The 26659-nt window shown below is 48.2% G+C and overlaps 1 protein-coding gene across 3 annotated transcripts in view; it reads right to left on the reverse strand.

Moving 5' to 3' along the window:
* The window catches only part of DIS3L2 (DIS3 like 3'-5' exoribonuclease 2), a 386862-nt gene that overhangs the window by 18886 nt on the left and 341317 nt on the right, over positions 1-26659 (reverse strand). For all 3 annotated transcript variants that reach the window (XM_064286551.1, XM_064286549.1, XM_064286550.1), the window contains exon 14: positions 15135-15214. In XM_064286551.1, the coding sequence (XP_064142621.1) occupies positions 15135-15214 (80 nt within the window). The remainder of the gene's footprint in view (positions 1-15134; positions 15215-26659) is intronic.

The following is a 26659-nucleotide window of genomic DNA, read 5'->3' on the forward strand; positions in this document are numbered from 1 at the left end:
CAAGTCCCTCGGGTAAATGTGGTGGACGGGGAGTCAGACAGCGAGGCCAGCTGATGTCAAGGCCTGACTGGAACCAGAGAGCCCTGATTCCTTGAGCTGCCTGTCTTTCAGGGGAGCCTGGGATTCAGAAGGGTGTCCACTTCCCCAGGGCTTGGAGCCACTCTGAGAAAGCTCTCGTGACCCCTGGGATGATGACCAGGAGGCATCAGCCATGGCCTTCTGGGAGCTTCACAGGTACCTCAGGTCAGGGCCTGGGGCAGCCATTCATGGCGGAGAGCACCACTGGTGCCTCCCTCAGGTGAGAACGGTTCTTTACAGAGGCCCATCACTGCTGGAGGAGGCCCTGCTCCGTGACTGTTCACTAACAGCTGGGAAACACACTAGGATCAAAGGCTAAAAGAATCAAGAGTTCCTTCAGCTTCTAGAACAAAACATTAATGAATCAAAATGGTTTCCTAGAATATTTGTTACATTAAAGATGGCGACCAGCTAACTGTTCTTTTAGCTACACTGAAGACCAATGAGAGGAAACAGGTTTAGGTTAATTTGGAGGGCTGCTGGAACTAGGATAAACAGAGAAAAAATTGACTTTGTCAAGGATTTCATTTTACTTGGATCCACAATCAATGCCTGTGGAAGCAGCAGTCAAGAAATCAAATGATGCATTGCACTGGGCAAATCTGCTGCAAAAGACCTCTTTAAAGTGTTCAAAAGCAAGGATGTCACTTTAAAGACTAAAAGTATGCCTGACCCAAGCCATGGTATTTTCAATCACCTCATATGCATGTGAAAGCAGAACAATGAATAAGGAAGACTGAAGAAGAATTGATGTCTTTGAGTTATGGTGTTGGTGAAGAATGTCGAATATACCATGGACTTTTTTTTTTTCTCCAGAAGAACAAACAAATCTATCTTGAAGTACAACCAGAATGCTCCTTAGGAGCAAGGATGGCGAGACTTCATCTTACATACTTTGGACATGTTATCAGGAGGGGTCAGTCCCTGGAGAAGGACATCATGCTTGATAAAGTAAGAAGGTCAACGAAAAAGAGGAAAACCCTCAACGAGATGGACTGACGAAGTGGCTGCAACAATGGCTTAAGTATATCAACAATTGTGAGGGTGGTGCAGGAATAGGGAACATTTCGTTCTGTTGTACATAGGGTTGCTATGAGTCGGAACTGACTGACAGCACCTTAACAGCAATAACTGGAACTAGGGAAAAACTTCCTAACAGAAAAAATACACAAAATCCAATTCAGTTTAATAAGCGCACCACCACCTCACCTATCTGGAACGCAATCACGTGCAACCTTACACTGAAAAACGGTGCAAGACCAGGAAACAACAAAGAGCCTGTGAGCAGCCAGTGTTGATGCCATAGCCAGGCATTCACATGTGACTTCAGGGACGTCCCTTGCCAGATGTTCACGGGTGACTCCAGAGAAGTCCCTCACCAGGCATTCACATGCACCTCTGGGGATGTCCCTTGCCAGGGGTTCACATGCAACTCCAGGGATGTCCTTTAGTTCACTCCTCCCTCGGTGGCTTTCTACATACTGACTCACGATTCAGACAACTCGATTTGGCCTTCTACCTGGTTCCACTCACCCACTGAGCTCCTCCATCAACTTGGCCTTGTGGTCATGGTGGAAAAGGGACAAATGGTCCCTGACCACAAAGGTGGTGACAAAGGCCAAAGAAAACATGCTGCACTCGGAGACTCTCGGTATAGGGGCCAGTGGCACAGAGCTGTAGACCCCATGGAAAATGATTTTATATCACAATATCAGCATTCTGAGTAATCCTAAATGATCAAAAAGGGCTAAAGTATGTCCAGCTGACATTACTAAAGCAAACAGTAAAGTGGATAAAGTAACTGAGAAAAGTTTTGGTGCTTGAAAGAATCAATCTTCCAGGTGAGAGCATGGTGCTATAGAATCCTTGACCCCTTATGGCTGCCAACGGCTCCAATGTTAATGCATTTATGGAACAAGTACATCTGGCCTACCACTGTGCTAGTATGGATGAGAGAACAGAGAAGCCCAGCGTCAGGAAACGGGGGCAGTCAGGACTCCTGGGGTTACACACAGCTGGCGCTGCAGTGTTTGGCGCCATTGGCTCTGGGCGGGGTGGGGGGGGTGTCTCACTTTGGAATCTGGTTGCACTTAGTCTTTCCGTTCCACAGCTTCTCTTTTCTGATGAGCCCGAGCGATGAGCTGTCTTTTGTCACCTCTGCCATCTGACTCTCAGGGCGCTCTCCTGTTCCCACCACTGACCATGCTGGGTCTGCAGGGCAGACACTGTGTCTTTCTCATCTTTGACTTTGGAGCCTGGTTCAGCAGTGTCTGGCATGATCTTGGGGCACACGCGGGGTTACTTGGGGTCAGCCTGGGGGGAACTCCAAGTCAGCAGCGCGGTACGTGCTGTGCACTTCAGCCAGCCCCATGGAGTTCTCAGAGCAGCTGCATCAGGCAGCCGTTTCCTCTCACCGACTCGCTGGGCATGAGTGAAGGGCTTGCTTGGAGTTGCTTTGTGAGCTCTCTTCCCGCCTGGGTGTTCACCTCTGGAGAAGCAGCCTCACAAGAGAGGGTGAATATGCTCAGTACCTTCTGATAAACAAAGCAGCCTCTGAGTGATGTATTGCAATCGATGGCCTTTTTCATTAAGCACAGCCATTCCCTCGGGCTCCAGAGGCTTCCTGCCCAACCACCAGGAGAAAGCTGCAATGCCCCAGAGAAGACAGATCAGAAACACTTCCCACAGAAAGCAAAGCCAAAGGCTGAGGGAGCCAAACACACTCTGGTCACCTGCCAGGCAGCTGCAGGAGGTGACAGCCACGAGCACCTTTCTTCAGGCTCAGACCAACGCACAGTCCTGGGGCCTATTTCTTGTATGGGCTAGCCTCAGGGCCTGGGCCTGGGCTTCCAGGTACCCAAGAGAAAGGGCGTTCAGAGTAGGGCATTTGCTGCTTTAAGTATGTGAACACTCCCCACAGCCTGGGCCCACACAGATGGGGCTGGGAGCACAGGGCCCACCTGTCCAGGAACTGAGGGGCCTGTCTGTTCGTCAAACTGAGGCTTGAGAACTACCCAGCTCAGCCTTCAGCTCACTAGACCAGCCTTCCAGTGCCAAAGGACACTCTTTCCCTTGCAGAAACAGAGAAAAAGACATGGGTCATGCCAGGAAATTTTGAAAAAGGTATGGATGTGGTAGGTACAGGTATAGTGGAAACGGAAATGCTAATTCTCACCACTCTCTGTCACTGGCAAGAGCATGCCACCACGTGCTCTATGGCATCTGAAAAAAACAACAAACCTGAAGGGCCCCAGGCCACGCTGGACGCTGCAGTCCCAGGAGGCTCCGTGCAGGACAGAACAGCAGACCATCACTCAAGGATGAGCACAGGGAACGGCAAAGTTGTACAAAGGGAACAACTCAAGACAGAAAACAAGCTGTTTGCTTAATGTAACTCTGTGTTAAATCAACCAAGAAAACACTGACTTGCTTTTATAAGGTCTTAGAGAGTTTCAAATTACTTAGTTTCTAGAATTCCTGGTGTCCTAGAATTTTCTGTCTTGCAGGGAAATCTCTCAGGTCATCCTTGGGCAGTTATCTGGGCCGCAGAAGGTGGGGTGTGAGTGTGAGACTAACGGGGTGGGTGGGGTGAGGGGGTGGCACATTCTCACTAGGCACAGGCCCAAGGAGCCCCTTCCCAGCCTCTGGGCCCTGAGGCCTGGCTCACGATGGTCTTCACTCCTCTTTCCAAATCTCTGCTGAGAAAGAGTGTATGTATTTACACAGGGCTCACACCCTCAAGAGGACAGCCGAGACTACACACAGCTTAAAAAGACATGGCTCTACCCAACAACCTGACAGCCTGACCAGAGGAAAGCCTCCAACCCCACCTCCCAGCACTGAACAAGAGACCGAAAGCTGGCAGACATTAGGGCAGGCCCTGTACCTGGGTCGACTGGATGGCTGAGCCAGGTGGCTGCAGAGAGCTGCAGGTGCAGCCCCTTGGGGGCCCAGGCGGGCAGGGAGGACTCCTGCCAGCTTGAGACTCTTGGGGTTGTCCAAATTTGCTTCCAAGGCAATGGAAGTGAGAGAAAGCTGGGACGGGGCAGATGGCAGGGATAGAAGGAGGTTTGGGGAACAGGTGGTTTACTGGGGAAAGGAAAAGGTGCTAAGTATACCTGTGAGGTGCAGTGCAGCAACTCTTCTCTCGGACATCTACGGCTGACTCGGGGGTTACATGTCAATATTCTACCAGGGAGTCGGGGAGTAGTAACGAACAGCCTGGGCTTTGGGGTCAGACAGATCTGTTTGAATCCCTGCTCGATTGTGACCAGCCATGAAGTCCTCTATAAAATGGACAAGGCAGAACTTCCCTCACAAGGTTAAATAGAGAGTGGCAGTCTTGTGATAAACATTACTTCTTTCCCCCTTAAATTAAACAGTTGATTCCATTTGGCCAGCTCCTACTCCACAAACCACCACTGCCATGTTCCAGATTGAAAACTCATTTCATTCCCAAACTGAAATCTCATCTAGGGAAAAAAAAAAAAAAAAAAAACAAGTGTACACCAAAGAATATTCTAGTAAAAATTTTAACAACCTAAAAATGAGTTTGTGGTAGAAAGCTTCCACTCTGAGATAGAGAACAAGACACGACCATCTGCTACCATCACTTGCATCAAGCACTGTACAGTGCAATAAGGCAAGAAAAATAAATACGTGGTATACGTGAATTGGAAAGGAAAAAATAAAACTTTCAATATTTGCAGATAACATGACTCGGCATACAGAAAATAAAAAAGAATCTACAAATTTTTTGAATTAATAAATTTAGCAAGGCCACTGAATAAAAAGTCAATAATTTTTTTTTAATAATTATATTTTCTTATATTAGCAACAAAAGAGAAAGTAAATTTATAAATACCATTTAAAATAGTATCACAAAATATCAAATGCCCAGGAATAAATCTAAGGAAAGATGTGTAAGACCTCTATACAAAAACTGTAAAACATTACTGAGAAAAAATTAAAGACCTAAATAAAGAGAGGGATATACCAGGTTCATGGAGAAGACTCAATGGTATAAAGGTGTCAATGTTTCCCAAACTGATTTACAGACTAAAAGCAATCTTGATATAAATCCCCAGCAGGTTTGCGTATATGCGTGCAGCAACTGACAATACAATTTTAAAATTTACATGGAAATGAAAGGGCCAAGAATAATCTACGTGCTTGTTAAGAAGAAGAGCAAGGTGGAAGGTGTAGCTCTACTGGATACGAAGTCTTTTTATGTTGTCGTTGTTAGGTGGTGCCAAGTCAGTTCTGACTCATAGCAACTCTATGTGCAACACAACAAAATGCTGCCTGGTCCTGCACCATCCTCACAATTGTTGCTATGTTTGAGCCCACTGTTGCAGCCACTGTGTCAACACGTCTAGTTGAGGCTCTTCCTCTTTTTTGCTGACCCTCTACTCTACCAAGCATGATGTCCTTCTCTAGGGACTGATCTCTCCTGATAACATACCCAGAGTATGTGAGACAAAGTCTTGCCATCCTCGCTTCTAAGGAGCATTTGGGTTGTACTTCTTCCAAGACAGATTCGTTCATTCTTGCAGTTCATGGTGTATTTATATTCAATATTCTTCACCGATGCCATAATTCAAGTGCATCAATTCTCTTTCGGTCTTCCTTATTCACTGTCCAGCTTTCACATGCATACGAGGCAAATGAAAAGATCATGGCTTGGGTGAGGCACACCTTAGTCCTCAAGGTGACATCTTTGCCCAACGCAATACATTGTTTAATATCTTGACTGCTGCTTCCATGGGTGTTGATTGTTGGATTCGAGTAAAATAAAATCCTTGACAACTTCGATAAAAGGCCCACCACCCATCTGTCACTTTGTTGTACTGTGGTGGCTGGCACATTGCTGTGATGCTGGAAGCTATGCTCCGGTATTTCAAATACCAGCAGGGTCACCTATGGTGGACGGGTTTCAGAGGAGCTTCCAGACTAAGACAGACTAGGAAGAAGGACCTGGTGATCTACCTCTGAGAAAGCTGGCCAGTGAAAACCTTATGGACAGCAGCTGAAGACTTTTTATAAAGGTAAGAAATTCAGATAGGGTGATATGGGCACGAGAAGAGACAGGATGGAGCGCAGAGACGGATCTGTGCACAGACAAATACTTCATTTATGACAGAGGTGGCACTGTGGAGCAGGGAAAGTCTTTGTGGTAAATGATGCTGGGTCAAGTAGAAATCCAGACCGAAAAAAATGAAACTTGCTGCACCATATTAAAAAATCAATTTTGAGTAGACTATTGGAGGCCTGGTGGTGCAGTGGTTAAGAGCTCAGGCTGCTAACCAAAAGGTCAGCTGTTTGAATCCACCAGCTGCTCCTTGGAAACCTTATGGAGGAGTTCTACTCTGACCTTTAGGGTCGCTATGAGTCGGAATCAACTTGACGGCAACAGGTTTGGTTTTTGGTTATAGGTCTAAACTGGTACAAACACTGGGGAAAACCATTTGGCAGTTGCTGTGGATTGAATTGTGTCCCTCCAAAATGCGTGTCAACTTGGCTAGGCCATGATTCCCAGTATTGTCTGATGGTCCACCATTTTGTCATCTGATGTGCCTTTCCTGTGTGTTGTAAATCCTACCTCTGTGATGTTAATGAGGCAGGATTAAAGCGCCGTTATGTTAATGAGGCAGGACTCAATTAGGTTGTGTCTTAAATCAATCTCTTTTGAGATATAAAAGAGCAAAGTGAGCAGAGAGAGAGACAGGGGACCTCATACCACCAAGAAACAAGAGCCAGGAGAACAGCGTGTCTTTTGGACCTGGGGTCCCTGTGCTGAGAAGCTCCTTGACTGGGAAAGATTGATGACAAAGACCTTCCCCTAGAGCTGCCAGAGAGAGAGAGCCTGTCCCTGGAGCTGGCACCCTGAATTCGGACTTCTAGCCTCCTAGATTGTGAGAGAATAAATTTGTTTGTTAAAGCCATTCACTCGTGGTATTTCTGTTACAGCAGGCCGAGATAACTAAGACCGCAGTATTCGCTAATGTGGATACTTTCTCTGACTCAGAAATTTCACTCCGAGTCATATACTCGAAAAAAACACATGCATGTGTGCACCAAAAGACATGTACAAGCAGAATTATTTATAAAAACTTCAAACTGGAAACAATTCCAAGGGTTGACTGGATTAATGCAGATTGGATAAGGAAATTTCGGTGTAGGCATACAAACGAAAGTCTTGCAGCAATGAAAATGAATGGACGGTAGCTAGATGCAACCACAAAGATGAATTCTCACAAACATGATGTTGAAAGAAAAAAGTCAGACACAAGAGAAAACGTTCTGCATGAGTCCCTTTACATAAAGTTCAAAACCAGGCAAAGCCAATCTTTAGTTTAGAAGTTCTGATAGTAGCTTCCTTTTGGGAGGAGAGAAGGGGTGTGAGGGAGGTTTCTGTGGTGCTGTAGGGTTCTATTTCTTGCCCTGGGTGATGGTCTACATGGGAGTGTTCATTTTCCAATACTTCCTTGACCTGGATGCTTATGATTTGTGTACTTTCCTTTATGAATGATACAGTTAAAAAAAGTTTTACAAAGCGAATTAACTGTAAAGGTCTATTTTCCAACATATGCACTATGGAAGAAAACAGTGGAATGGATATCAGTCATGCTACATGCTGGGACACAGACTGCTGTGTTTGCGTGTGCGCATGTGCACAGCTGTGCCTGTGTTTTTGCGTGCGCATGTGCACGGCTGTGCCTGTGTTCGTGTGTGCGCATGTGCACAGCTGTGCCTGTGTGTGCACATGTGCACGGCTCTTGTGCGTGCGTGCGCACGGCTGTGCCTGTGTGTGTGTGCACATGGCTGTGCCTGTGTGTGTGCATGCGCACAGCTGTGCCTGTGTGTCTGTACATGCGCACGGCTGTGCCTGTGTGTGTGCACATGTGCACGGCTGTGCCTATGTGTGTGTGTGCGCATGTGCACAGCGGTGCCTGTGTGTGTGCGCGTGTCCACGGCTATGCCTGTGCTTGTGTGTGTGCATGTGCACAGCTGTGTGTGTGCGCATGGCTGTGCCTGTGTGTGTGCGCATGTGCACGGCTGTGCCTGTGTCTGTGTGTGCGCATGTGCACGGCTGTGCCTTGTGTGTGGGCGTGTGCGCGTGTGCACGGCTGTGCCTGTGTGTGTGTGTGCATGTGCACGGCTGTGCCTGTGTGTGTGCATGCATGTGCGCAGCTGTGCCTGTGTTTGTGTGAACATGTACACGGCTGTGCCTGTGTCTAGCACAATCTCTCCACGGCTGCTGGCTCCTAATTGTACTGCTCTGGTCAGTTCCTGCCTTAGAAAGCCAGGAGGACAGGGGTCAAGGGGCTAGCGGTTCCTATGAGGGGCAGGGCACCATGGCCCAGCAGCATGGGACACCCCTGCTGAGGCAATTCAGGACTTTTAAACATGACTTCAGTCCCACCCCTGCCCCGATCTCCAAGTAGATGGGGAAATTGTGCTGACTCAACAAAGCTGATCCAGCGCCTCTCCTTGTCCTGGGCCCTTGTAGGAAACTGGGCGACTCCAACCCAAAGGTAAGGGAGACAACATTAAGGCTGGCCCGGCCTTGCTGCCCTCCTTGCTCTTGTACGCTGTGGCTGCGCGGCTGTCCTGGGGCCCCCACCCCAATGTGGAGCCCGTGGCTGAGGGAGTCTGCCTGGGGAAGCCTGCTGGCGCTACCTCTTATTTATAGCTTGACTTTGGGCAGGGCTCTCTTAGAGAATCAGTTTCCCCCTCTATAAGATGGCAGTGTTCATATCCGCTTCTCCTCTTCTTTTTATATAATTTATTTATTTTTGTTGTTGTTGAAAATATACACAGCAGAACACACACCAATTCAACAGTTTCTACATGTACAATCCATTGACAGTGATTACATGTTTTGAGTTGTGCAACCATTTTCGCCCTCCTTCTCTGGGTTGTTCCTCCCCCACTGACATAAACTCACTGCCCCTTAAGTTTCCTATCTATCCTTTTGAGTTGCTGTTGTCAGTCTGACCCAATACAAATAGATCTTAGAAGCGCCTCTCCTCTTCTCACAGGAAAAGCTGGAGTTGCATGAAGTCCCGAGTTTTGCCACCCACACCCCACAGTGACACAGACATCAGATTGTTGTAGCATGAAGTGAGGTGCTAGGAAGTAGAGGGAGAGAGTCGCTGCCCTCTCTGCGCGGCGTGGAAGGTGGGGAAACACCATCGTCGGTCACCCTCCTTCAGTCGTGCCTGCACCACGCTGATGCCAATGCTTGTGGCTGTGGTACAAGTCAGCTGGCACCTCACTGGACGTGGCCACGGCCGACACACAGGCTGCAGCTGCAAGCTTGCTCTCATGAGCACACATTTGGCCCTCTCTGGCTGCATTGCCTCCAACTTCCCCAACCCCACCTTGCCTTGGTTCTGGGCTCCCCCTTCTGAACAAGGCCTTCACCAGGAGCTAGAAAGGCATTCTTCATCCTAACCTGGCAGGGTTGGCGGAGGCCGGAGGCGCTCCTTCTCTGCAGCGAACATCTCTTAGCTAACACTGCTGCTTCGCCTATGGAACTGGCACCGGTTTCAAGGTGCAGACAAGGAAGTTTCATTTCCAAAGCGCTGGGAAGTGCTGGTGCTCGCTTGAAGTTGTCAGGGATGCTGGGAACTATTCCCTCCGCTTATTCAGGGTGAAGGAAGAGGAAAAGAACCAAACAGGAGGGAAATGAACCCGGGCTGATGCAGGAATCTCTGCTCTTTCTCCACTTGCTATGTGTAGCCATGAAGGCATGCCCCTCAGATCTGCCTCAGGAGCACGAGCTGACGGCCCCGCTGCAGCCCCTGGGGGTCCACCACTGCATGCGCCCCCACGGGGAGGAGGAGAAGGGCCCCAAAGCAAGAGCTTGGATCTGCCAGGGCCATGCATGTCCACGCAGGCAGCTCCTGGGGCAACCACATCCAACAACTAGGAGGAACTCTACAGCTGACGCAGCCACCTCACACACGTGGCCTCGTTTCATCTTCCCCACAACTCCATAATATATCGCCCTCTTCATTTTCCCAATGGATGAGCTGCACCATGGAGTGCAGTGGAGGCCGGCGTGCTGTGGACATGACCGGCCACGTGTGGATTCACAACCACAGGCCAGGCAGGGGCCCTCTCCACGAGGCCAGGCTGCCTTCCAGTCCCCCTAGGCCCGCAGGTACTGGAAAGCCTCTGCCAGAATTTCAGCTAGACAGTGTCTAGGGCAGGCCTGCCTAGAAGAGGCTAGAATCACAACCGCCTCTAGCTTTCAGTTGTGGAAAGAAAGGCCCCAGGTGTGCAGGAACAGGCATGGGCTTTGGAATCTGCCAGATTCGAGGATGAATACAGGGTCTGCTCTTCAACACTGGGTGACCTTGGGCAGGTTAACCTTTGAACTCTCAGTCTTTTTTTTTTTAGTCTGTAAAATCATGAAAATAATATTTGTCTCGAATGGTTTTAGAACTAGAAATAACTTGAGTAAACCTCTAACCCAGTGCTGGTGAGTTGTGGGCATTCGATAGGTGGTAGCTCCTGTTACTATTCTGCTATACGGATAATAAATAAATAAATAATAAATCAAATTTAGCTTCAACAAGTTGGTATGACATACTGAAAGCTCTTCGTAATCCTTACTCTGTGTTACAGTAAGCAGGCAAAAATGGTAGGCATTTGATGTAAATGGCTGTAATTCGTATTACATTTACAAAGTTAAGTGTGCTACGGCTGCTAACCAAGAGGTTGGCAGTTCGAATCCTTCAGGTGCTCCTTGGAAACTCTGTGGGGCAGTTCTACTCTGTCCTACAGGGTTGCTTTGAGTCGGAATTGATTCGATGGCAGTGGATTTGGTTTTGGTTTTACAAAGTTAAACCAATATTTCACAGTTTCTCTTTTCTATGTGTTAGTTCTTCAGAATTAATAAACTATCCAAGGAGAACAAAAATAAAAAATACCAGGCCAACTTAAAAAAGTACCAAATAGAACTTCTAAAGATTAAAAATAAAAACTAAGGACTCAAATTAGGAAGGAGTATTTACTAAGCAGCAGACTGCAAACAGCTACAGGGAGAACCAGTAAACTGACAGACATTTTGGGGAAGTTTCCCAGAATGCAGCACTGGCAGGTAAGGAGACGGAAAAAAAGAGGAAAGATAGAGTAAGACAGTAGCTTTCTAACAGGGGTTCCAGGAGGAGATTTTAGGGAGAATCAAAGAGAAAAAAGGTAAGAATTTCCAAAAGGAAAGAACTGGACTGAGTCCTGAACGATATGTATAAAAATGAACCCCCTCTTAGACGTAACACAGTAGAACTGCACAACACCAAAGGCAAAAATAAGATCTCAAAAGCAGTTAGAATGAAAAAACATACAAAGCTCACTCAAGGCCGCAGAGAGGACAGATTGGAGGTCAAAGATCTAAAAACACGGAAAATAGTTTGCAAAGCAGCTTAACGGTCCTGATAGCGAGCAGGAAGGCGGCAGTGGGCAAGGAGAGAAGGGAACAGCCTGGACAAAGCTCTGTCTGTAAATGGCACCACCCCCCCAGGCAGTTGCTCCAAAGGGAGATGCAGTCTGTTGTTACTCCCACAGCACTCAAGTCTTACCCCCACTGAAGCACACGCCACCCCAGAGGGCGCTACAGTGTACTTTGCTATTGATAAAAACTCCTTGAAGGCACAGACCAGGTCTAATTTATCTTTGCCCCCCTAGTGTCTAGAATAACACATTGTACAGAGCAGGGGCCTAATATGCCTTTAACTTAATTTTCATGAATCACTTATTCACCTTGTAAGCCTTGTTCCTTGCCCTATGAAGAGATTTCTAAAACCCAATTTGAGAAACATGACTTTCAGTCAGTCCTGGATTCACTGGACTTAATATTAAAGGCCAGTGAAGTTTTCTGCAACAGAGAGAACAAAGGTGGCCCTCAGTTTGTGGGTGGAGATTGGTAGTATCTGTAAGGAAGGGGAGAGGCCTCACACCTCCTGGATGCAGATTTGAACAGCTTTTGGGAGGCTTTCAGGGTAATTCTCACCCAAGCCACAATAGGGTAGATTCTCTTCTAACAACCTCAGAGCTTTAAGATATATGCCTAAGAGCTGTGCCCTTGTGCCCAAGAGAAGGCAGGGTGCAAGACCCACCAGAGATGGACAAGACCCTGTGCCTGTCCTCCCTGGTGCCCGGAGCCAGACAGAAGCCCCTGTATGCAGACGGAGAACAGGATGGCACAGAGCCAAGGACTGGGGCTGCCAGGAGGTACCAGGGAAGGAAGCCGGGAATCTAAAACCAGAGTGTCCACTTTTAGGGCCACTCTGCCTAGAAGGAAAGAGCGCCTGCAAGAACTGTCCACCAGCCTCAGTACTTATTCAGAACAACTTCTTTGCTGATGGGCTGTATTTGGCAAGCAAACAGAGATGGATTCTAAAATGATGACAGGGAATACTCAGGAGATAAAAGCAGCAGTTTCAATAATTAGTTCGCAACCAATATTCAGATATTGAGCTCATTTCTTTCGTACGTAGAATATCATCTCTCCACTGCTATTGCCTTCACATTACTTGGCCCAAGACACTACGGGCTCCCTAGGGCCAGGGGATCAACGTCCTCATTTCCTAAGTGCTACTGTGAGTCCAATACTGGGATTCAGGCACTATAAGGGCAATGACTCTGAAAGTGGGCAGAGGACCACAGATGCGGCAGAGCCCCAGGGGAAGGGAGGAAGTCGCCGCGAGGCGCGTGGGGCCTTCCATGCCTTCCCTGGCAAGTCACAAGTGGACAGAGCGCATCGCACACCACCTGCCAGAGGTGTATGCAGCAGCCTTTCTCCGGACTGATATTCTCAGCTGCAGCCACAGCTCACAGATGCAGCCCTGCTGGCGCTGGGAACACCGAGTGGAAGTCCTGAGAAAATGTCTCTGTTTGGGGAGGAGAGACGATCAAGGCTTACTGCGGGCATTCTGTATGCCAGGCCTTGTGATGTGCTTCAAGGAGTCACCCTGTGAATCCCCCAAACAACCCTGCCAGGTAGGTATTGTTGGTCCCACTCTCTTTAAACAGATGAAGAAACGCGAGGCCCAGGGAAGTTAAGACAGCTGTCCAAAGAATGAAAATCGACCCTAAGACTGACTCTAAGACAAACACGAGAGAGCCAGAGGGAGGGCCTGACAGATCGCCACGCTTTTCTAGATTATGGCTTCTATCCCGTTTCTACACAAATGCTGTCTTTCACAGGTCTTTGGGCACTAGCTTATCAATACTTAAACGAAGCCAGCTGCCAGCGAACTGACTCCAGTTCACCGTGACCCACGCATGTCAGAGTAGATCTGTGCTCCACAGCGTTTTCAATGGCTGATTTTTTGGAAGCAGATCACCAGGCCTTTCTTCTGAGGTGCTTTTCGGTGGACTTGAGCCTCTGGCTTTTTGGTTAGCAGCTGAGTGTGTTAACCGTCTGCACTGCCCAGGGACTTCCCATCAATATTTACGACCCCTAATTCTCCTCTCACACTGTTTACTCTGATAATATGCTAGGAACTGGGGATTAGGCCAAGAAGCAAAGCTGGGCTGTTTTCTCCTCTCATCTTCAAAGACATCCTAGGCTGTTGTTGCCACTGGATATCTGAACTGCTGGGACACAAACCTAAAGGAAGGAGGGCCAGTGCCTCTCTCACACCAAATGAAAAGCCCTGCAACCATTCTTTCAATGAGCAGAGAGGCCAGAATTGGGGTTCAGAAGCACCCCTGGGCCTGAAGTTCTCCTTCCGCTACCACAGTCTGTCTGCTCAGGCTGATGTACCGTCATCCACAAGCAGTGGCCCCAGCGAGCAGTGAGGCACTGACACGACACAGAGCAGACGTGGTAGTCAGGCAGGTGACGGCTTGTTTCCCTCTTACTTGCCCCTGCCACCCTGGCACTTGCTCAGTTATTCCCTCCAGTCCCTGATAATGGCAGCCTGTCTGTCTCAGCTATGGCTGATTACCTTGAGCCAGCTCCTGCAGCTCCCAAGGCCTCAGCTTCTACACAGACAATAATAACAAAACAACGGACCTCACTTTTTGGGTTGTCATAGGGTTAAATGGGACCACACACATGTAGTAGCAAGTGCTGTGCTTTAACACACAGTGGGTGCTCAGTGGGAGCTGCCACATCACCACTGTCGTCATCGGGGAGTATTCCCTGTGCCTCACTCACCACTCACCGTCCCTGTCTCACAGACAAGCTACAGAGGCCAGGAGGCAGTCTGAGACGGAGAAAGAAAAGAGAAGCTCTGAAACTGTGGCAGGTGCCACCTTCTAAGAAGATCACCAATTTTCATCTAAGTTCCAAGAACTCCACCAACTATAAAATTCACAAGGTAGACTATCACGACCAAAACTAGAAACGTTTAGTCAGATGTGGATTAAAGAACTGAAACAAAAGTAAAAGTCCCACAATGAGTCAAATTGCCACCTTCTCCTCACTTACTATTCTTTTATCCGACATTTTGCATTTACGACAACAGTAAAACATCTATTTTGCACATTAACGATGTACGTCTGGCAGTAATGAACGCCGAGGTGTGAGGTGAAAGTAATGCTGGTTGTGATGGTTAAGGTTATGTGTCAACTTGGCTAGGCCACGATTCTTAGTGGTTTGGCAGTTATAAAATGATGTAATTTGGCAGTTATGTAATGATATAGTCATCTTCTATTTTCGCACAACACCAATTTTGCACAATGACCTGGTCTTTGGAACCTAACCATGCTGATAAGTGAGGAGAGAGTATATATGATCAGAGAGCAGACCCTAGGTCCAGAGGAAAGCTGGGGCCTGAAAGGAAGGTTTTAGCTTTTGAATATAATTCTAATACAGCACACCCATGCCTGTATTAAGTACTTTGAGTCCTACATTTAGGGGCAAAAGAGCTTTCATAGAAGAAATATTTTTGTGCCAGCTATTTTCAATACTGTCATAAAATGTGTGACCCTCTTCCTTCCAATCTCTTTGTAAGGGAAGCTCTGTATCAGTAAGTCCCCAGGTTCTACCGTTGCAGGACGCAGCGAGGGGCACTCTTTCCCACTGTGTGACTTACTTGTTGCTGTCCCGGTACTCGTAGACGTGACATCCTTGAGGCAATCCAGTCTCGTGGTCCAGGGTGAAAGCAAGCTTTAGCTGAATGGAGAGAAGAGGGAAAAAAAAAGTTAGTTTTAGGCAGTGCTCTCTAGTCATTCTGACAGCTGCAATGAAAAAATATCAGGCAAGATAAAATCACATACCCTGGAGCTGAAGCACTGTGAGAACGTGGGCCTGCCCCTCACCCTGCTGGAATGCTGCTGTCACTGAGGATTGTGACGAGGACTCTACTTTTCCATTCGGCACTTGACCAATATTTATTAAGCACCTACTTTTGGCCAGACACTGAGCTGGGTGATGGAGAAGGAACAGTGAACAGAGGCATAAGAGGTGCCTCATTCAAGGATCTTATAGTGTAGTAGAGAAGACACACACCAATCAAATAATTGCACTAATGAAGATACCAAAAATAAGATCCATTGCCATCAAGTCATTTCCAACTCACAGAGACCCTAGAGGATGGAGTAAAACTGCCCCATAGGGTTTCTAAGGAGCGCCTGGTAGATTTGAACTGCCGGCCTTTTGGTTAGCAGCTGTAGCTCTTAACCACTGTGCCACCAGGGTTTACATGTACATATATACACACACACACATACATATATTCATATGTATGTGTGTGTGTGTATGCAAGAAGCCCTGGTGGCACAGTGGTTAAGTATTTGGCCGCTAACTGAAAGGCTGGTGGTTTGAATCCACCCAGCGGCTCCATACGACAAAGACCTGGTGATCTGTTCCCGTAAAGCTTACAGCCTAGAAAACCCTGTGACAGTTCTACTCTGTCACATGGGGTCGCTATGAGTTGGCACTGACTCAATGATAAACAGTTTTACATATGTATGTCTCTGTGTATGTGTGTGCATAAAACTTCAAAGTACAGTAAATTCTCTGAAGGAGGAAAAAACATCCGTTTCTATAAAAGTAAGTAACCTGACGTAGGCTGGGAATCAGACAAGGTGTTCCCCGACTCTCCCGACTCTGGCGGCGGGGGGGAGGGTTATGTGGGTTATAGGGTGGAAGGATAAGGAGAGAAGAGGGGCTCCCCAACAAGAAGTACAGGGCCATGGCCTGTTCCAGGACCTGGAGGATGGTGGTGAAGCTGAAGCCTGAGGGATACAGGGAACATGGTAGGCGGTGACGCTGGAGAGGAGGCCAGCTCAGACCATGCAGGACCTTCCTGGCGATATTAAAGTTGGCCTTTACCTTGGCAGGTAAGGAGAGCCTTTGACGGTTGTAAGGAAGGGGTGGATGATATAATCAGAGTTATGTTTTCCAAAGATCCCTCTGCTACTACTGTGTAGAGAACAGACGGTAGGGGTGAGAGCAGGAGGAGGAGCCCCTGGGAGGCTACTGAGTAGTCCAGATGAGCTAGTGGTGGTTGGGACTAGAGGGCTGGCAGGAGGGATGGCAAGGGACCATGTAGTATCTATTTTAGAAGTAGAATAAACAGGATACACTGATGAATTTGATGTTGAGTAGTGGGGAGGATGGAAAGGAAGAAATCAAGGACGGTTCAGGCTTTTTGAACAACTGGGCAGGTGGCTGCTCTATATGCTGAAGTGGGAAAGACTCTGGGTGGGGAAGAGTTGCTGTTATTTGTTGTTAGGTGCTGGGTCTGACTCATAGCGACCCTATGCACCACAGAATGAAACACTGCCCTGTCCTGTGCCATCCTCACAATCGTTGCTGTGTTTTGAGCCCATTGTTGCAGCCACTGTATCGGTTCATCTTGCCAAGGGTCTTAGTCTTTTTCGCTTACCCTCTACCTTATCAAGCATGATGTCCTTCCCCAGGGGCTGATCGCTCCTGATAACATGTCCAAAGTACATGAGACAAAGTCTTGCTGTCCTCACTTCCAAGGAGCACTCTGTATGTACTTCTTCCAAGACAGACTTGTTTGTTCTTCTGGCGGTCCATGGTATATTCAATATTCTTTGACAACACCATAATTCAAAGGCATCAATTCTTCGGTCTTCCTTATTCATCATCCAGCTTTTGCACGAATACAAGGCAACTGAAAACATCATGGTTTGGGTCATGTGTACCTTAGTCCTCAAAGTGACATCTTTGCTTTTCAATACTTTGAAGAGGTCTTTTACAGCAGATTTACCCAATGCAATGCATTGATTTCTTGACTACTGCTTCCGCAGGTGTTGTGGATCCAAGTAAAATGAAATCCTTGACAACTTCAATCTTCTCTCTGCTTATTGTGATGTTGCTTATTGGTCCAGTTGTGAGGATTTTTGTTTTCTTTATGTTGAGGTGTAATCCATACTGAAGGCTGTGGTCTTTGATCTTCATCAGTAAGTGCTTCAAGTCTTCTTCGGGGACAGGTAGGGAGTCAAAAATCTGATTTTGGACACATTAACTTTGAGGCTCCTATCAGTGCCCTCTGACTAGGGAAGAGCAGGACCAGAACTCAGGTGAGGCCCTCGATGGGTGCTCAGGTGATAGCCAGCTGGGCTCAGTGAGGCTGTTTGCCCTGCTAGAGCCAAGTTGGTTATGGCAGTTTTCACATTCCCAAACGCGGAGCTAATTACTGTATTTAGAAATTCACTGGGTTTTTCAATCACTAGGGGAATTTTAACCGAGATGAACTGCACCTTAGGAGGACACATTATTATAACCTTTTTCTTTAACTGCAGGGTTGTTAACACAGCTAACGATCTGCATCATTAGATGCTGGACGAGTTTTCTCTTCCTTAAAGGGAACGCGCTCACAGGGATGACTGTCCTCTTATGGACCTAAATGAAAATACACAAACAGAAACAAGCCCTTCTTTAACACTGTGGAGCCACGGACTTGAAGTCAAAGCCACACTTTCCTTCCACTGCACTACTCAGATCAGCCCAGCTATCTTTCAGTAAAACAGAAAATCATTATTAAAAAAAAATTCTACTAGTTACAATCCTTTTCACTTCCTTCCTTTGCTCCAAGTCCACGCCATTCAGAAATATTCATATCCCTCGACTCAGTGTTACAAGTCATGGAGTTTGGGCTTAGAAAAATGATCAGAAATGTAGGGGGAAAGTTTTACTTCCAAAACTGTTTGCTTCAGTGTTATTTATTGGAAAGACTTGAGAAGACCAGCCATAGCAGAATGGTTAAAAGAGCTAGGCTATAGTCACATGCAGAAAAGCACACAGCTGCTAAATTGTTCATAAGGAGTTTTACCAACCTGGGGAAATATTGGGGTTAGGTGAGAAAATTCAGGATGATACATAATATACCATGAAAACGGTGTAAGAAAGAACAAAGACCACGTGGAAGAAAGACTGGAAGGAAAGATATCAAAATGGCGACAGTGGTATCACTAGGTAGGACTACTTTACCTTCTTAGTATCTTTTCCAATCTTCCATGATGAGTGTACTTTGATATACTTTTCTCCCCCTTATTTTATGACTGGTGATATTTACTTCCTTACAGAGCTTTAAGTCCTTCTTGGTTTCCTGCTTCTTTTGGTACCTGCTTTCAGTTCAGCTGGTCTTTGCTGAGTGTCTTATGCCTGTCCTATTATCCATCAGACTCAAGATGTGTAGCTTTAGCCTCTCAGCTCATATTCAAGTATCCTTCCTGCTTCTTATTACAGAAGGGGGCCGTGGGTCTGCAAGGACCAGGCTCCTGGGCTGGAACATGGAATGCAGGGGAGATGAGCAGGACAGGTGGCTGGCACTCAGGAGTGTAGGCTTTATTCACAGAAATGAGAAGCCATGGCAGGTTCCTGGGCAGCAGTCAGACCCACTCTGATGCTCAAGTGGAGAATGGGCTGAAGGGAGATGGGGCTGGAGAAAGGCAGCCGCATAGGAGACAGTGCAATGGCCCAGACAAGGGGACTAGGACTTGGCCTGTGCAGTGCAGTGGGGAGGCAGGGCTGGGCAACAGCTGAGAGGCAGACTGACAAGACCTGGAAGCTCACATGTCTAACCATGTGACAGTGAGACCCTGAATCTGCCTCCTCCTTGCCCCTAGCCCAGATCCCCCAAGACAAGGTGAAAAAGGAGCAATGAAGTATAAGCTATAGTTGCAGTCATGAAGGGACTGTGGGAAATTTCACTCCCGGGGCTTCTCAAAAACGGGTCTTGGGTAGAATCCTGAGAAACACCTACATTTAAGAGCTGGACAAAGGAGACTGAGGAGGAGTGGCTACTGGGTTTTGAGATATGTCAGAGAAGCCAGGGGAGAACGTGTCTTAAGGAGGGAGCAGTCAGCAGTGTTAAATCCTTCCAAAGTCAAGAAACTGTGTACTCCCCCGCCAAAACAAGTATGTAGGTGAAGAATATTGAATATACCATGGACTGCCAAAAGAACGAACAGATCTGTCTTGGAAAAAGTACAACCAGAATGCTCTTTAGAAGCAAGGATGGCGAGACTACGTCTTACCTACTTTGGACATGTTGTCAGGAGGGATTAGTCCCTGCAGAAGGACATCGTGCTTGGCAGATTACAGGGTCAGCAGAAAAGAGGAAGACCTTCAATGAGGTGGATTGACACAGTGGCTGCAACAATGAGCTCAGGCATAACAACGATTGTGAGGATGGCTCAGGACCGGGCAGTGTTTCGTTCTGTTGTGCATGGGGTCGCTATGAGTCGGAACCGACTCGACCGCACCTAACAACAACAACAGAGGTGGTGATGGGGATTGGGAAGAGAGGGACTGGGAACAGAAAAGAACTCATGTTTACTGAATGGAGAACTCATATTTATTGAAGGCCTACCAAGTAAAGGCTCTCCTTCATCCTGATAACAACCATTTGAATTAGGTATTATTATTTCTATTCACAGATGAAAAGCTTGAGGCTAAGAAAGGTTAAGTAATTTACCCAAACTACAGGTAGAATTAGAATTTCAGCCAGGTCTGTCCATCCTTCCCACCTTACCACCATTCTAGGACTTGGTGGTGGTCTGGATCTAAAGTTTAGGGGAGAGGGTGGAGTCGGAGATAATGTTTCAGGTTCTCTGGCTTGGACATAGGGGGAGGGGTTGCTACTCACCATGACAAGGGGGAATGGAGGTTTGGGAGAAGGATTTAAGTTCAGGTTGGGGTTGTTGATTTTAAGGCTTCCGAGAGGTATCCTAGTGGAGATGATAATGGTTCTGAAGTTTACAAATCTTCGGGTGGTAAGTAAGATGGTAACTGAAGCCTTTGGAATGGATGAGATTGCCTAGAGAGTATGTCTAGAGTAAAAGGGGGTCTTGGATAGAATCCTAAGAAACATCTACATTTAAGAGGTGGGCAAAGGAGACTGAGAAGGGATGGCCACTGGTTTTTGAGATATGACGTCAAGAAGCCAGGGGAGAACATGTCTCAAAGAGGGAGGAGTCAGCGGTGTTACGTAAACCCTTCCAAGAGGTCAAGTAAGACAGTGTCCAAAGTGTCCACTGGATTTGGTGACAAGGACTCTCAAGGGCAGCGATGGGGGCAGAAATCAGGGTGTGATGGGTTGAAAGGTGAGTAGGAGGTGAGGCAATGGGATGGTGAGTGTACACAATTCTTTAGCAAGTTAGACTGTGGGGGGAAGAGGCAGAACAGAGGGAAATGGGATGAGAAAGGGTAACAGGACGTGGCATTGAAGGAGAGTGCATTTTAAGATAGGAAGGAGGTGCTATGGTGTGTGTGTGTGGGGGGGTGAAGTCACTGGAGAGACAGAAAGAACTTAAGCACCAAGGTCTCTGAGATGACAAGAGAGGCTGGGATCCAAAGCACAAGCGGAAGACCCTTTCTCCACTGTAGCAAGAGGGAAGGATGGGCAGAGATTTGCAGATAAATCTGCAGATTTGGCGGGGGTGGGGAGGGGCTGAGGCGGGGGTGGGCTGGAATGTTCCAGTGTGATTTTTGTTATTTTCTGAGAATTAAGAGGCCAAATTATCTGCAAGGAATGAAGTTTGAAGAAAGTGATGAAGGCTTGAAATTGCTTCTTTGACCAGGGAAGAGTCAGGGAACTGCCAGGGAGCAGGAAGGTACATCTGAGACCACAGGGCTGGAGTTCCTGGAGCAACTATCTGCCCAGTTGTGGATTTTCTCCAGCAACCTAGACACTGGCACAAGGAAAGTTAGATTGGTCCAAAGCTGAGCCCTTGCCAAGAAGGTTTGAGGGAAGGATAATGGGGCAAAAGAGTGGAGATACGATATTGGCAACAGTGGCTGAAGTGAAAGACCAGAGAATCCAGGGAAACAGGAAAGGGGCTGATTGGAAGAAAACAGAAAGGTCTGGGTAACAGATGTCTTGTAGGAAACTAGCATTTATTAAGCACTACTGCTGTCCAATGCAGCTGTCACGCATGATCTTATTTAATCCTCACAACAACCCTGCAAGGTCGTTTCCTATCCCAATGTTACAGAGGACGTTAAGTATTTAGCCCAAATTTGCAAGTGGCAGAACTGAAGTGTGATCCATTCGATCACTGGGTGATACTGGTATCCTAGGGGTTGGTGAGGTTAAGGAGAGGAGCTGTGGGGGTCCCAGGCTGAGGGAGCTGGAGGATCTGGAGGCTAGGGTCAGAGAGCACGTGTGTCTGTCCTTGGAGATGTAACAGTCAGGCACAAGATCCAAGGAAAAGTTAGGGAATGGAGAGTTGGGTGTGGGATTATCCAGGATGATGACATGCTGTCTCCCAAATAAACCAACCCACTACGTATGTTCTCTAGGTGGTGGTGGCAATATGTGTATGTGTGCGTGCATGCATGGGTGTATAGGGGTCTGCTATGTGCACTCTGTGCAACGTTCAATACATGAATGAATGAATGTGACTGGCTTCTGCAGCGGACATGGATGCATATCTAGCAGTCGTTTCCTTCTTCCTAATGATGCCCTACTTTCATTCAGCCATCTACCCCCTTATCCCAGTCCAGGGTCTCCAGAGGGAAACCGACCCAGTCTCCAGGGCTGGGCCTGATGGGTCTAAGGTAAATCATATATGCCTTGCGGTAATTGGTCAGGAACCCAAGCCAATCAGTGGATGGCATTTCCTGGCCCCAGGAACTGGTGCAGGAATGAACATGTGACCCAACTGAAGCCAATGAGATACAGGGGATGTTTGCTGAGTACTTCTGGACATGAGGTCCAGAACTGCTGCCACCAGTCTGCTATCAGACTGTGAACGAAACCAACTAACAGAGGAAGCAAAATCAAAAGGCCTGGTCAAGCTGTACCTGGTCTCCGCCTGCCTTCTGGACCTATCCTAGAGAGTTCTTTTGTAATTGGTCATCATCTTTCTTCAGGGTGCCATATTAATATGTCTCCCTACTCCTCTGGCTTTGCTCTAGTACACTTTACACAACGCAGCTGAGTTATCTTTCTGAAACACAAACTTGAGGACACCTTCTTCTTTAAGTATCTTTGATGGTTTCCTGCTGTCTTCTGCATGTTAGAGACTAAAAATTGACTTGACAGAGGCCCAGGCCCCCTGGAGATTGGTTGCTCACATGAACACATCCTGATGGTAGCAGAGGGTGGATGAGGTGGGCATGTGCTCAGGAGGGTGTGTCAATAGGGAAGACCTCAGGGTGGACAACAGGCGCTGAGTCTTAAAGGAGAAATGGAAGTCTGCTCGAAGGGAAGGAGCCCCTTCTCCTGTGCTGTGCACTGCCTGCACCGTGGCCCACGCCATGCACGTCCACGCTGCTGTCACTGCTTCTTCGAGAGTCTGCACCGTTGCCCACAGCATGCATTTCCACGCCACTGTCACTGCTTCCCCAAGAACCTGCACCATGGCCCACGCCATGCACGTCCATGCCGCTGTCACTGTTTCCCTGAGAGCCTGCACTGTGGCCCACGCTATGCACGTCCATGCCGCTGTCACTGTTTCACTGAGAGCCCTTACTGCTCATCCTGCAAGATCCTACTCATCCTCTGAGTTTCTCTCTGTGGTAGCAGCTCTGACATGTCATCACTCCCTCCTCTGGTTGCTGTTGGCAGGGCCTCTCTCTCCAGTGAGGAGTGAGTCCAAGGGCCCAGGGGAGCAGGGGCAGCAACAGCAGGTGCCCTGGACTCTCTGTGCCCTCATCACTGTCCACAGTGGGTGCCCAATGTATGTCGCTGAGCTGAACTACAGAGGGGAGATTTAGAGCTTCTCGTTTACCCATTAACCACCAGCTGCTCCAGTCATTTCACTTAAAGGCCCAGAATCACACCCCCTGCAGGCTTCTGTGTCCCTCGGCACAGAGATTTATTCGGGCTGAATGACTGCAGTCACCCAGTTTCATCCCTGAGTTCTTTCTTCCCCCTCTGTGCCTCATAGCTGCTCTGCCCCGATGCCATCACTGCCAGCTGACAAGCAGCGGCTCAGACGCTTGTGCTCAGGTCCTCATGCCTCATCAGTTGCTGAAGAGGCACCCAGCCTCACTCCACCATCTTTACTGGGCTCTCTGCATGTGCCAGATCCTGCCAGGAAGGAAGCAGGCCCATCGGCTGTGGCGTATGTCAGGGCGCTGATGCCCCCCAAGGCCTGCAGGGACCCATCCCTGAGTGGCTCAGCTTGGAAAGTCTGCCTCAAGAACAGCGGCCACTCCGAGATGTCACTAGGTCTCATCATTCCCTGCCAAATGCAGCTGCCACATCAAGCAGAAGGGTCACCACTAGCCAACGCTTTCCCTGGGAAATGGGCTCCCCTGGGTGGATAGTTTGCAACTGAAAAATACTCCTGTTATTGGGTGAAGAGGCAGGAAACAAAGACCCCAAGAGGCAGTGAAAGGCTGTTCGCTCTGCCCAACCTCCACCAGCAGAGGTGGGAGGCATTTAACCAAGTCTAGTTAGGGGCAAAGGTCCTGGGGTAGTGCAAATGGTCTGTGTTCCACTGCTAATCTAAAGGTTGGCAGTTTGAACCCACCCAGCAGTACCGCAAAAGAAAAGGCCTGGTGGTCTGCTTCCGCTAAGACTACAGCCAAGAAAACTCTATGCAGCAGTTCTACTCTGTAACACGTGGGGTTGCCATGAGTTGAAATCACTAGACAGTAACTGGTAACAAGTTAGGGGTGAGGCTTTCAACTGGATAAACGAAAAGCCAATCTCCCTTTTTCTTTGGGTGGGAAACAGAAGAGCCTTCTGCTTTCAGGAGCCCGGGGTAAAAGATCAAGAGGAGGTCAGGCTCTGGGAAGGCAGAGCAAGGGACTTCTGCAGGGACTGCTTCTGACGCAGGCCTCCTGTACCATGTGGGTGAACCGAAGGGGTGAGAGTCCTCGGGAGGGGTCCTCCCCTGTATCTGTGGAAATCCTGGGTGTAGGCCTTGTTGTGGTTGTTGGGCCCCTCTGGGCTCTCTGGGTTGGACAGCAGCAGGTGAGCAGCAAGAGTGACCAGTTCAGGATTGGGTAAGCCTTCCTCAGGGGGTCCCAGACGCTGCCTGGGGAAGGCACTTCAGGGAATTTCAGGGGAAGACTGAATGTTCCAGGCTAAGCAGAAGGGGGTCTTTGGGGCCATTTAATGCAGCTATTAAAAGAGATGTGACTTTACTGGACCAGACCACACCTATAAGAATAAGCAAACAAGCAATGGGACAGAAAAGTTGGCGAACGTGCTGCTGGAAGCTCCCTTGTCTAGCAAAGACATCCATGGAAGGGCAAGGAATGAGTTAAAATGTTTAGGGGTCCCAGGTCTTGCCCACAACAGATCCCAGAAGAGCTTCAATGGGCAGCTGGTCTTCGCCCTGACCAGGCCCTGGCAGCCATGGCAGAGAGTGGCCGGGTCTTCTCTGTAGACCACTCTAATAATGGGTGGGGCCCCTGGGAGACAGATGCCCTCTAAGGGGTGTAACAGGAGAGGTGGCTGCTAGAAGTTGACTCTTAGTTCTTTGGCCAGGACTGCTCTAGCTCAAACCAACATGGGTTCTCTGGGAGGCCTGGGAGCTTGCTTCAATCTGCTAGCTATTAGGACCAAGGTTCAAACGCAGGTCAAAGACCAGCTTGGGAAGCTTCCAACCTCTCCATGGCTGACTCTTCCCCTGCAGTCCACTGGGTCTTGCAGGGTGTCCAACTCTTCCTCGAGCTGGAAGGTCGCAAGTCCCATCATAGGTTTAAATACCTCAGGTATGTCATTTATGGCATACTTAAAAGCAGCAGAAAATAGCCTCTACCTGGAGCCTGGGTTTTGTAATTGAAAAATCTTATTAGAAGGAAATCTTCAAATTCTCAGAGTTGATCTTCAGTTTTTCTTCTTAAGTTTTCATTGTTTGGTTTGGATTTCCTCAGCATTATTCCTTTTTTTCCATCTCCTCTTTGCTTTCTTTTATAAGACAAAGATGCTGTGGACTTTGCTCTAACTTGGTTAACAACGACTCTATGGCAATGTATTAAATTTCTCTCTCCTAAGTCCACTGAAGTCTTTTTGGACTTGGAGAGAGCTTTTTAAGAAAGAACTTGCTCATTCAGCAGGATTTTCCTCCCCACCCCAAGCTCTGGTTCTGACCTGGAAAAAATAAGAGTGAGAAGGAGCGAGAGAATCCTGCAGTCCTGACGCTCAACTTCGCAAACCACAAAAAAGGACCTTGCTCCAGTAACGTAATCACAGAGATTTCTGGCACCTTGGTCTTTCAAGAAAAATACATCCATCTGCTGGCATAGGGACCCATCAAACTAAATCTCGTCCGGCATGGAGTTCCCGATTCATTAGTGTTGGAAAGCCTCCGGTGAGGCTGGCTGCTCCCACTGGGTGACGCCTCCCTGCAGTGCCGTCTGTAAGGCCCACAGCTGTGTTTTCACTTAAGACCACTTCTCCTGACTCCATGGCACCTTGTTCCAGAGGCTCGTTCAATTCTCATTAAGGTTAAAAATGGCAGGACGAGGATTCTTCAATGCCGAGGTTTCACTCACTCGGGAGAATAGATGCTGACCTCTAAAGCTCTGGTCAACCCATCGGGGAGCCGCTCTAGTATGGAGCCTAAGTGGCCACACTTGCTGGCCCCTCCTCAATTTGTCTTAGTCAACAGCCAGGCCCAGGAGAGAAGAGCCTGGCAGTGGCTCTCCTGCCTACCTGCTGAGCCTCTTCTTCTGCGGGCTACTTTGACATCGCCCACCAGACCACAGCAGTAGAGCTATGCTTGCCATTGCCTGCCCAGCCTCTGTCTCTATTACTGGAAGGGCCCATCAGAGAAGAGGAGTTCCCTAACTTCAGCTTCCCTGATCAGGCCCTACCTGGTCATTGGGTCACTTTGTTGTCCCTCCAATTCCTGAGCAATATGACAACAATTAGCACAAGGCACGATGAACAAGTGGGGGGCTTTGCATGCGGCACATGCCACCAGATGCAGAGAGGGGAGCAACCAACCTGCTCTTCCTACTCAAGGCTGGAACATTCTTGAGGATTTTCAGGGCCAAAGAGGGTGACTGCATGGGAATGTAACCAGATCAAAACCTTCACTGCCCTACTTACGGTTCAGAGCTCTGGGGCCTCAGGTGAGTCCTGCTTGGGGGCCTGGAGTCACCCAGAGCTGTTTCTGGAGGAAAGTGCCAGCTCTGACTGTGGGCACGGCAGCGGCCCCTCCAGATGCAGTAGGT

Source organism: Loxodonta africana, chromosome 6 (assembly GCF_030014295.1).
Source record: "Loxodonta africana isolate mLoxAfr1 chromosome 6, mLoxAfr1.hap2, whole genome shotgun sequence".
NCBI lineage: Eukaryota > Metazoa > Chordata > Mammalia > Proboscidea > Elephantidae > Loxodonta > Loxodonta africana.